We start from the raw sequence: 12,759 nt of genomic DNA, 5'->3' as shown, positions 1-12,759 counted from the left end.
AGGGAGCCTCCTACAGGAGTCTGCAGTGAGAGTTTCTGCAGAAAGAAGCATCATTATGTTTTTCACCACTTGACTTTCTCCCAACCCACTGAGCAAAAAGCAAGTTCTGAGGTCTGATAAGACACTGATACCCTCTAGCAAAACCCCCAGCCCCACCATTGCTACTGCCCTGTGACCTCCGCTGGAGAAAAAGGCGAGGACGCTGATGTTGTTCTTCAGACACTGTTTTAAGTCTTTTCCCTTTCTGCTCCTTGTTGTGGATGAAACACTTCTGGTGTGAAGTACGAATCAAAGAGCAGCCCAGGACCAGAGCAGTTGTGCTGGAGGGCTGGGAATGCTCTCTGGGAGCACACTTAAGAGGGAAAGATGTGCTCCACGGACAAAAGCACATCCTTGCAAAGCATGTTGCACAGGCTCAGAAAAGGGAACGTGGTTGCTGCTCTCCACAGTGCCAACACTAAACACCTTTGCACTTTTAATTGTTTTTAACGCTTAGCCTGTGCCACTAAGCCCTCTGGTGACAGCTCCAGGATCAGCAGTGGGTATCACAGCCAGCAGAGCTGGCACACTTTCAAACACCTCAGCAGCACTGCTGTGGGCCTCTGCTCAGAAAGGAGACTTCAGGGGAGAGCTCGGGGATTTGAGACTCATAAGCCTTTGACTGGGAGGAAAAAAATGTATATTTGAAGATTATTCATGAGGAGGCAGTGTGAGGACTTGTAGTTTTCTGCCTTTGAAGGGTGGCAGAGGAACACAGTAATCCTGCACATCGTGGGCAGATGCTCTGCTCAGACCCCAGCCTGCAAAAACCCCTGACTATCAAAGTGCAACCCAGCGTCTCAGGTAACACACTCAGCTGAGAGGCAGAGTGCAGCAGGGCTCATTTCTGGTTCAAAGGACAAGCAGAACAAGCAGAGCCTGCTGGTGTCTGCCCACAGACACAGGCTGAGCTTGCCCTGCAGCAGCAGGACAGCAGCACCACAGGCTACATCCCACCTACAGCATTCAAGAGGGTATCACATTTGAAATTGGTTTATCTACAAAATCCAGGCTATGAGAGTGTTGCCAGGGGCACAGGGAGGGCTCCTTGTGCCCATGTCCCTGCCAGCAATGCCATCAGGGGGACAGATGGAAACCTCCAGGCATGGAAGCTGGAAAAAAGCTGCTGCAAATGGGGAGTGAGAGGAGAGGGAGCAGCACTGAGAAAGGAAGAGGAAGGAATGAAAGAGGGGAGGAGTCAGCAGCAGATACCAGGATATGTCACTCAGAGTGGTGCTGAGACAGGTGAATGCTCTGCTCTAACACTGCTGCACAGTTTTGGTGGCTGAGTTGTGATGTTGGATGATGTTGAGCTCCCACCATCAGCCCTGTGTCACAGCTCCTTTGCATCCCATGTGTGGATGCTTGGGCAGCCCTTGCTTCAGCCTGACTGTGGGAAAGGCAAAGGTGGCATTCACAGATGCCTCCAGAAGGAAGATCAGCATTTTTGGGGCACTCTGGTGCCATCCTCAGACCTCCCATGTTTTTTCCTTGCTGCCGGGTTGGATTACTCTAATGTGCTGGGGGCTTTGGGTCCTGTGAAATTCCTCATCTGTTTTGGAAGGGCTGATCTCTTCCTCCTGCTGCAGAGAGCACTTCCTGGCTTTTCCTGGTAGGAAAGGCTGCCAGGGACAGCAGCACTCCAGTCAGGTTTGCCTTCACAGACCACAGGAGTACTTCCCAGCTCCCAGCTGCTCCCAGCTCTGTCAGGAAGAGGCATCCAGCCAGATTCCCCCTCTCACCTTCCCCAGGTTCTGGCTCCTGCAGACCAGAGCAATGCCACTCACTTGCTATGCAATTCAGATGTAGTCAAAAATAAGCCCACTTACTTGTAACCAGAGAGCACTTTACTGCACAGGTACAAGTGGAACACCCTTCCCTTGCTGACAACCTGACCCAGCAATATTTCAGCTCATGGCTGCAAATTCAGGAAATGATTCATGTCCTGTTGAGTTATTTAAGGCAAACAACTGGTCTGTGAGTAGCTGGCTACACAGACCACTGACACAATAAATAAGGCCATAATAGCCCCAAGCACCTGTACAAAAGAACAACTTCTAAGTAAGTCCACTGTGTTTGAAAACTTGGAATGCTACACAGAGAATAGCCACAATCCTCTTTTTGATGTGTGCATCAAATCTCATTCACCTCTTGCATTCAGCAACAAATGTAGTCTTGAAACAACTAGTCTTAAAATCTGGGAATTCAGATAAGCAGGCACAGGGCCTGGTGTGTCACCAGTCATGGAAATACTGCATTATGGTGGCTGAGGGAATTTCATTCTCAGGAAAAAAACCTTGTTGCTCTTTTACATCTGGTTTAACAAGGCTGTTACCTTGTACTGGTGCTTCCCGAACTGCCTCTTGGTTGTTTGAAACATGGTTTGGAGCAGCAGGTGGAGGGAGAGATGGACACTCCTCTGTCCATTCTAGAGAGGGCAGAGAGGGAAATGTTACTGGTTTCACAACAGCACCAAGAGCTGCTGCATGTGCACACGCTGGGAGTGTGGGGGTCAAGCAGAGGAGAGATGAGAATTATGGCAAGAGAGGAAACAGAGTCACAGACAGAGGGAATACAATGAATGGGAAGTCCAAAAACCACTTCTGAAGAATCTCTATATCCAGGTCAACTGATCCATCTGCTGGGACATCCTGTCTCACAATGAAACTTGGGATGTGAATTTTGCATCTAAGTAGAGTTGACATTTAAATGAAATCTAATCTCTGTGCCACTCATGGCATCTAAGTAGAAGAACAAACCCAAATGCCACAGGGCCCTCACTGTAGTTGGGCTGCATTTGAGGAAAAAGAAAATGTAAAAAGTAAGAAAGAAAAGGGGGGGCAGGAGGGAGGAAAATAATTTTTGAAAAGTGTTTCAAAATAAGGAAATTACTTCAGATTTTAGAGCCTGGCAACATACAAAGGTCTTGTTTTAAGAAATCTCTCATGCAGGGTTTATCTAGTGGCATGAAAGTGCCCACTTCTCATCCCCTCTGACAGTCTGAGTCCCAGTGCAGACTAGAACAACACCAGCTACAGTGACTAACTTCATGGAGCACACTAAAGAGGAAAATGTGTTTTAGCTGTCTCTGGGAAGTCTAGAAACTTTCCAGAAACAAAGGACATACAAAGAAAAATCTCTCCTGTTTAACAAGATTGAAACCTTCTACATTTTTACACAGTTTAGATTTCCTCCTTTGCTGCACCTTGTGTGCAGGACGAGCAGAGCCTTTCCCCTGCACATCCCTGTGCCTTTACACCCTGAGGCCATGGAGGGAAGGACAAACACTGGCATGGTGCTTCCATGGCCAGGGAGGACATTCCCCCATGGATAACCCAACCCACCCTCCATGCCCTCAAGGGTGCCAACCTTCTGGAGGCTGTTGCTGCTGTTCGAGCTGCTTCTTCCTCTTGGCCTCAAGGACTGGGTTTTCATATTGAGTCTTCCGGTTGATGTGGCTGGAGATGGAAGAGAGCAATGAATTAGGAAAACCCTTTGTGCAACAAGCAGGAATGCAAGCCAGGCACTGAAACTCCTCTTTCTGAGGAAAGGAGTAAAACACCAAACAAACCAAACAGCAGTGGGGGTGGAGCAAGGCTCATCCAGTTGTCCCAAAAAGAGTATTTAGAAAAACAAGCAGGTTCTGGTATTGATATAATGTCTCGAGTAGGGATGGCTAATTCTTTCAAATATATTAAAGTAGTGATCTATCTGTGAAAAATGAGATTAAAGCAGGAAAGGCATACTGTCTGATTGCATTTTAAAAGACAGGTCTGTATCATCCCTGCTTTAATCAGATTCCCAGAGGTGCAGTCATTTCCTGGCTCACCCAAGTTAAAAACAAAACAAAACAAATCCCAACATCTGTCAGTGATCTGATCAATGCACACAGGGTGTCTTAAAAATATCTGCAGGGATGCAGGCTACGAGCTGGCCTCCAAATGGATCAAAATCTATCCAGAATCAACCACCAGCAAATACTCCCAGTGGAAACCAGCATTTAGTGAAACTTCAGCTGCTTTCCTCAGGCAGCTTTGGAGCACTATGAGATGTTGAGAGCCAATATTTTGTACCAGTTCCAGGAAAAGATTAAAAAATCAGCCCAGTCCCATCATGGCAGACAAGGCATGCACTCAACAGAGGATTCAACATCTTATTAAACCAATGATGAAGAGAAGCCACAGATGCTGGGGTGGCAGGGCTGGGAGTCCCTGAATGGCTCATCAACTGCTCTAGAGCCATTTTCAGTAGAGATTTTGCTACAGCAGAGGAATAGATAGACCTTAAAGCCTATCTTTTTATGCAAAGCAAAGTTTACCATTAAGAGTAATTGCTATCATATTGTCTCCTATCCAGTATGCCTTTATTAAAAAACCCAGATCAAAACCAACCACATTTTCAAGTAATTGTGACAGAAGCATGCCAGGGATTTATATTCAGAAATTTTTCTGTTAAAGATCAATATTAAATCACTAGAAAAATATTTAACTTACTAAATAAAAAACAAGTTAGTGAGTTCTAACTCACTGAAAGTGAGTTCTGACTCACTGACTGAAAAAGATTTCCCATTTCAAGATATCTTTGGAGAGTCAAGAAAAAATGATAACTACTTTAAAAATGATATAAACATTTTCCTGATACAATTGTCTCTCAATAAAAACCATCCTGTAATAACAAATTGCCTGATTTGAAGGGACAGAGACAAATGCTAAAATTACAACCATCATGCTAGCTTAGAGACAGCAAGTAAAACAAAATTATTGTCTTATTGAAGTTATTTTTTTATTTAATTCCATCAGTAAGGAGTGCCATAAAAGTAACAGGCATGTGTATATAAAGTGACAGGACAATATCCTGCAAAGATCTCTTGGAATGGCATTTAATAGCTGAAAAATATTCTCGATGTCTTTGGTAAATAAATGTCAAGCCTTAGTTACACAGTTTGCTAACCTTGTTTCCCTAGGCACAGATGGTAGGGTCAGAAATGAGCCAAAGCAGACAGAAACTGTATTCCATATCTATTCTGAGGGCTATCATAAGCCATCTTACTAGACAGGAGTATACACATAATTAAAAATTCATTTTATGGGGTCAGTGATGAAACAGAACTCCGATCTCTGGTTTCCCAAAGGAGCAATCTGACATGTCGATAAAGGAGAAGCTGCTCTAATTCCACAGAGAGTCCCATTAAACCTGTAATTCTATTCACAACCACACAGCCTGATGGAAGAGCCTCTGCCACAGCTGCGTGGTGCCACCACCCTCTCCAATCCTCCTCTGCTGGCACAGGTGGCTGGTGGATTGCTTTGCACACTCATTCTGTGGCCACAGCACTGCACAAAGCCCATCAGGCTCAGTTAAATGCACACTCGTTAGTGTTCTCTGGATATTCTGTGAGGTGCTGGGGCTCCTGCACATCCCAGCCTGAACTGCTGCTGCCTTCCTTGAGCTCAAACACCTCCCAGGACTCTCCTGTCTCCCCTGAGCCTCCTCCCACTCTGGGGAGGATGGGGAATGGCCAGGCAGGGCTGTGCTCTCCCAGACCCTGTGACATCCCCCAGCCGTAGTGGCAAAGGTCCTCTCCTCCTCCTTGGTGTGAGATGTTACCAACAAAGCACGGGGTGGGCACAGGGACAGCTCCTCCACCCAACAGCCACACCAGAACAGGGAGCAGCACTTACTCTACATAGTAGACACCATATACAGGATCTTCAATTTTCTCCCAACCAGCAGGCAACTCTGGAAACAGAAAAAGCATTACTGAAACCTCCAAGGCAGGTTTTTTTCTGACAGGCAGCTGCTCCTGCCCAACGTGCAAAACTCATCAGTAGATCAGACCTTGCTTTGGGTACTTTTCAGAATGATCACAGCCCCCTTTGAAGGGCTGGCACAGCACAACACCAACACCTCAGCCTGTGCCCCTGAGCTGGGTCAGCACATCACTGGGAAAATGCCCACACTGGTCAATTTTTTATTTGCTTTTTCCATTAAGTGAGCAAATGCTCAATAAATTTCCTGTCTGGGACTGCCTCAAGCACCCCCCTGGTTTCTCCACCATGGCCAGTGAGCCTGGATGGAGCACTGCAGGAGAAATCAATGCAGAAAAGGCCAGAGCATTTTAACACCAACCCATGAAGGTGGGTGAGATTATGGCAAAAAACTGTGGCCCACTGACAGAGATCACTTCCACCTCCTGTACCAGGGCTGAGCCATTTATGCTCACCAGTGCAGAAAAGAGCAGTTTTTTACTCCATTCATTGGGATTTGCATTGCTTAGCCATGAGCTCAACACAAAACCAGGACAAGGTGGATTTAACATGTATGCCAGCATATGGAGCCCACCCAGGAGGGGCTGGCACTAGGGTGCATTTCATTGCACAGCACTTCATGTAAGAACACACACTGCCACAGTCACATGGAACAGAGATTTCCTTCCTTTCATTACCATAATTGACAAAAAAACTGTTCTGAAGATGAAATTAACATTTTTAAATGGATCCGCTTTTGTTCCTGTTGATTTTCTAGACTGCAGATAGCACTTTAACTGTAATTAGTGAATGTAATGCAATCACTTCAGCATCCAACTGAGGGTTATTAAAGCTGTATGTGTTACTAAAGGGCCTGATCCTTGTGCCACTCATTTAAACACAGTATTCCCATTGGCTGGAGATAACAAAATAATCATCCCATCCATCCCACAATACAGAGTGGTGTGTTTGTGTAATTCTGTGAAACAACTCAGAAATAGGCTCCACCACATTATGGACTATGCACATATGGTCCCACCAACTCTGCATATTCACTCAAATACAGAAAAAAAACAATATTGTTGGATAACACAAGTTCAAATAGCCCATGCAAAATAATTTGTCAAAATTTAACCTGGAATTTGTCAACACTGAGAGCAATCTATGTTCATTCATTATCAAATGCAGAGATTTATTTCCATTAATGGCATAAATTGCTGAGCCAATACAATCAACAATGGCCCATTAATTAGAATAATGTTGCTATAAGGATAGAAATATCTCAAGACTGGAGAGGAACAGAATCTATACAAACAAACATGGACTAATTACTCAAAGTTTATGTTTGCGTTCAAAATTGGCTGGAGATCAAATGAAATCGACTTTCACAAGTTTTGCTCCACATGTCCCTTATTTGGAGATAAAAGGTAGGTTTCCCATTCTTATCATTATTTTATCCTCATTGTGTTTAACATCTTTGGATTCCTTGAGACATAAGCCATTAAATGCAAGCCAATGCTAACTTCTGGGCATGAAAAAACTCCATGTTTTTATCAGCAGATTGAACACTTCAGAATTAGCTATTCCTTTGCATCCTGCAAGTTTATCTGAGAAAAGGTCAGAAAGCTAGAGGCCAATCTTGAAAATCTTTTCCCAAAGGGAACTCTCAGGTTTGCAGAGGAGTCCCGGAGGGTGGGAGCACCATGGGACTGGCTCCAAGAGTTTCAGTGTGATTCAATTACAACCTAGCATGCAGTTGGGAAAATCACAAGCTGTTGCACCCATTTAGTTTGTTGCACTGTGGTGAGGGTAGAACGGTAAAGAGATCAAGCTGGGGTGAAAGAAAAATAAAAAGTCATTGAGGAAAAGGAGAAGTGATGCACAAATACTTTCAAATGAGTTCCAACAATTTTCATGTTAAATATCTTTTGTCTATTTTGGACTATTAATTGCCTTTTTTTTTATTTTTAAAGTTTAAGCAAAAATTTTGTTTTCCCTCTTCTGTTCACAAAATATTTTGATATTAAATGTATTTTTTTTCCTTCCCTTTTAAAGTATTTTCACAAAAGATTAGAATACCAGCACTTTACTAACCCCAAAAATGGCACTATGCCAAAATTTTTCCAGTTTACTATTTCTGCAGCTTTTTTAAGGAACAAATATCCATATTTTCAGCTATAACAATATACAAAACTGCAGCTTTTAACACATTTCTTGATGATTATGTAGATGCACTTTTTGACTCCTACAAGCTTCCAGAAGTTCTCTAAAGTAAAATATTCTCCACAGCCATGTTGCAGTCTAGCATCTTAGCTGCTTTAAGTTATTCATCTCCTTTCTTTATCTCTCCTGCCAAACTGAAGATGACCCAGAGCATTAGATTTTATCACAAAGATGAGATTTCAAAAACCATTTTGCATCATTAGGAGCCCGAGTGAGCCATAAGGTTTTTATTCTGGTACATCCATGCAGCACCAATGCAGCCTCAGAGCATGTATCAGCAGATGGGCAAATTCAATGGACAGATATCTAATATAACAATTTTAAGCCTTGGGTAAGTACATGGATTCCTGTTGAGATGCTCTAATATCCTGCCCTACATACAGAGGGGCTGGATGGATTCCAAAAAATTACTTCTCTAGCCACCAGGTATTTCAGCTGCAGCCATGCACAGCTGTGAAGGAGCTGGAACTCAGCACACTCAGCTCTTACTGCTCCCTGTGAAGCCAGGAGGGCTGGTCCAAGCCATGCCAAATTCTGCTTTATAGGTTAAATTTTTGTGTCTGAAGAACAACTTCTGTTAAAATGAAGTGACCTATTACTCCACAGCTCTTTGGAAAACATGAAGTTGTGAAAATGCCTTGAGTCTTAATCTTCTTATATTTAGAACAGAAACTGTTGCTAAGTTTATGTGCTGTTGCCAGCCAGTTTGTACTAACCTGAGTTCCTATACCTCTACTAAGTTTTCATGCCCCCTCCCTAATGTTGCTGTAACCAATTGAGTAATTTGAAAATGGCTTTCTTTACTGCAACATTTGCACATCTCAACAGTGTATTGGTGGGCTGTGAGCTCAGTAAAACTTATCTGCACTGAAACAAAGGGATCATCTTGTGATGTTCCAGCAGAACACTTGTGTACATAAGTGCCTGCAGATCTGGTCTCAAGCTTATCAATTAATGAGTTTTCCTGCATCTATTTTTTCACCTCTGCTCTTGCACTAGTTCCTGATAGCAGACTGAAAGAAGGGTAATTTCTGTTTAATATTGCCTCTAAATTTGCTTTTTAAAGACCTCCCTGTCTCATTTTAAGCCACTGGTTGTGAAGACCTTAGTGAGAAACTTTGGCAGATTGTTGATGTGCATCCACCTACTTCTGATGCTACTTGGTCTGCTGATGATCATTTTTGCAAGCTGCACACAACACTCATGGACCACTAAAGAGACTACATTCTTCTTTAAATTGTAATTTCTTTCAAATTCTCACTCTGTAAGAAGTTGGGCATTTTACTCCAGGCATATTATTCAGAAGAACCATTTGTGGAGCACTGTTCCAAGTCCACTGCTGGCTGCTGATGTTGTATCCATCACACAGAAGCAGGGAACAGAATACACTTATTTACAAGTCATTACAGAAACCAGAGCTTAATTCTCTGGTAATACAATTCCTCCAGTATGCAGAACTATGAACTGTAACTACAGTCCTTTTTAAAAGTAATAATAGCCCTGGTGGAAATAAAATCCTATGCAACCTCTTATCCTTTCAGCTCTGCGAGTGCACTAGAGCATAGCTGAACAGAAATAACAACTACCTCTGCCATCAGTATAAACACAATGAGCACTGCTGAGATTAGATATCTAGACAGCATCCTTCATAAAGAGATGCAGCAAATAAAAGTGTACCACATCACTGAAAATCATCTGTTTATAAAATCACTGACTGAGGGAAAATTTTAAGCTGTTTCATTCACAAGCTCAGCTGAAGCATTTGATGTAATATTTAAACTTTCTGAATCACACTTAGCTTCTATTGTCTGGGAAATGTCTTGGGCCCCAGTGAAAAAGCATCATGAGCTACTTCATTTCATCTTTGGCATCTATAAGCTTTTTTCTGGAGCCAGAGTTGCTAAAGGAAAAAATCCCAACTTCTGCAGAGTCCAGGAGGAAGCAGCTTTGAAACAACTTTGCAAGACTTGAGGCTCTCTAGCTTTCTTCAAACTCTGAATCAGTAAGAAAACACTGCCGATCTGAAGCTAAGGAAAGATAAATGCTTTATGTGCTGAGGAAATTTTTCTGATAAATTACTATTATTGAAATAAAAAAAAAACAAACAAAAAAAACCAAAAACTGAAAGATGATACAAAGGAGAAAGTAATTAAAGGCTCAAAACAGTGCAGTTGAAGTAAAATATCAAAATGAGAGATGGATGATTTACCTAGTTCACTGTCCAGTTCCTCCGTGTGCACCCCTTCTTCTCCAAGGGAAGAGCAGTAAATGAGACAGAAAAAATTAAAAGAAAATTTCAGATACCAGCCCCAAGCAAGAAATTCCCTACACCAAACAGCAGAACCAGCACTAATTTTCTACATACCAAGCCCAAGCTTCCCATTTATCACACTGCAGTGATCAGAATATTGATGGATCTGATGCAGATAATGAAAGAATTGTTCCTTGAACTCAAAACATCTGCATCAATAGACTAATTTCATGTCATGGTTTGATATGGCAAAGTCATGAAATCGTGATGATCTCACTGTGGTGAGGCTTTTTCCTCAGATCTGTGCAGTCCAACCTTTGCAATCTGTTCTACAGACACATGGATCTAGCAGAAGGCCAGACCTGAACACTAATGAAGGAATCTGAGAGGAAAACCTTGCACCTAAATAAGGACCAATGTAGCAAGGTTTTCAAGAAAGCATCTAAATTTATGTGCACACTGTCCTACTCAGATGATTTAGACAGGCATGAAGCTTGTTTAACTGGAGGCACAGACCCACAGTCCAGATGCACTGGTGATGCACAGACAGGAATGCATCAGTTTTAGCAGGGCACCTGGGACAAAGATCACATAATTTTTCAAAGACACAGAGCCATCAATATTCGCCGTTGCTCCATTTATCATTATCTGCTCCATATTCATAAGTTAACAGTGACACAGATGATTAAAGTATTGCTTGGCCTATAAATAATAATAATGCAGTCTGAAAATGAAAGATGGTGACAAAACCAGAACAAAGATGGTAAAAACAATCTTGGACCCGATTCAGCAAAGTTTAAGGCACATAAATGAATGACAGAAGCAACCAGAAGATGCAGGGTTGCAACACCTGGACACCCAAAAAACCACTTCCATGACCTCTTTGCAAAATATTCTATCAAAGCAGTTGTTTGGGACCATTAGTGTGAAATACAAATTGCAATTTCCTTTGATAGCCTAAACAACGGGAAACAAGTAAAAAATTTCTTAGGGACACACATCCTGATGCAACAAAAGCACAAGGCAACTGCGCCCAAACAAATCTGAAATAATATCTAACATTTATAAAATCTATAAAGAGGGTGGGATGAGCCTGGCAACTCACATGCACACACATACCCCAAACAAAACAGAGGAGTCATCCCACTGACTTTTATGGAATGACACAAAACAGTGACCCTTGCCAAAAAACATCAAGCTTCTATGGCAAAGCAAAACTAACCTCTCCTCTCTGTGTTTTGAAACATAATTATTCTTATGTGCTAAGCAAGATTAGAGCAGCCAAGCAAAGCAACTATATATGAAGCAACTGGTTTAACTACTGAATGTTAAAAATATCTATTAATGAGCAACTTGGTGAATGAAGTGAAGGAGTGTGTGGGAAGATGAAATTAGCTGATTTTAAAGGAGCTGATAAACAAAGATGCCACTGCTCTCCAAAATTATGAACTCAATGAAATACAATAATACCAGCTGTATGTTTCTATTCCAAATTAAACTAATTATCCCAATGTTTGCTTTATAATTGCTAAGAGGACAAGAGAAAGACTTTCCCTTCTGTGAGGAGACTTCAAACTGTGTAACAGAGGAGCTCAGTCACCCTCTGTAGCCTTGTGGTGCTGGCTGCTCCTCACCTGGCACACCCCTGTGGTTTTAGGGTATCCTGCACTGTGCTCTAGGAAGGTGGTGACCTGCTTCATCACAGCAGCCTAGTGTGCAGAGGTAAATTCTCACACCCTGCAAAATCTCACAAGTGAAAATAGGAGAGGTTGACTACTACACTAGTACATGTTCTGGAGGCCAGAGTTGAACCTAACAGTGAAAAGGGATTGAGCTGACTCTTTTCTGAAATAAAATTGTGATTTTTACTAAGATGACTGGCACCAGTAGGAGGTTCATCATATTTTGAAAACTGATTTTACAAGGACAGCACCAACACTGATGAAGGAAACCCTTCCATTTTTAAGAAGTGTCTACTATGACAGCACTGTATTAGCCAAGATTATGTATTTCAATACCATCACCTTTCCTGATCAATAGACCAAAATTCCCTTACAGGTTTTCCCAAACATTTATTTTCATAATTTGCTTTTTCTTCCAACATCTTGTAAAGGAGGCTGGGAAGAGACCTCCTTTAACAGTCCTGCATTTGGCTGCTCTAAATTGGACAGTGGCTTGCATTTCCAACATCTCAAGGAATACCAAATCTCAGTGCAAATTTTCAGTGTCAGAAATCTACACTTCCAAATGGAACTTGTTCCAGCAATCACAACACTGCACAGACTGTCAGCATTTAACAATACAAGTGAAGCAATTGAGTTATTTCTGCTCAAACAAGGAAATAACAACAAGACTCTCTCAATCCATGTGAAGCAGGCGGCTGGAGCGGAACACAGCGGAGCACGCAGAGACTCAGTCACTCCCTCCCACACAGAGATCCAAGAAGCCAACATGTCAGACAGCTTTGAGCCTTGTTCAGCATCAGTGACTTTTCAAATG

The 12,759-nt window shown here is 42.4% G+C and overlaps 1 protein-coding gene across 28 annotated transcripts in view; it reads right to left on the bottom strand.

Moving 5' to 3' along the window:
* The window catches only part of MAGI1 (membrane associated guanylate kinase, WW and PDZ domain containing 1), a 332,520-nt gene that overhangs the window by 55,218 nt on the left and 264,543 nt on the right, over positions 1–12,759 (bottom strand). For 9 of the 28 annotated variants that reach the window (XM_021551135.3, XM_021551044.3, XM_021551090.3 and 6 more), the window contains 4 exons: positions 10,219–10,257; positions 5,721–5,778; positions 3,409–3,497; positions 2,375–2,467 (listed from right to left, as the gene is read on the bottom strand). In XM_021551135.3, the coding sequence (XP_021406810.2) occupies positions 2,375–2,467; positions 3,409–3,497; positions 5,721–5,778; positions 10,219–10,257 (279 nt within the window). The remainder of the gene's footprint in view (positions 1–2,374; positions 2,468–3,408; positions 3,498–5,720; positions 5,779–10,218; positions 10,258–12,759) is intronic. The other 19 variants (XM_021551183.3, XM_021551144.3, XM_021551155.3 and 16 more) reach the window with 5 other exon arrangements.

The sequence above is a fragment of the Lonchura striata genome, chromosome 12, assembly GCF_050655825.1.
Source record: "Lonchura striata isolate lonStrDom1 chromosome 12, ASM5065582v1, whole genome shotgun sequence".
Taxonomy (NCBI): Eukaryota; Metazoa; Chordata; class Aves; order Passeriformes; family Estrildidae; genus Lonchura; species Lonchura striata.
The sequence above is the reverse complement of the archived record's forward strand: the minus strand, read 5'-3'. Positions and strand labels throughout refer to the sequence as shown.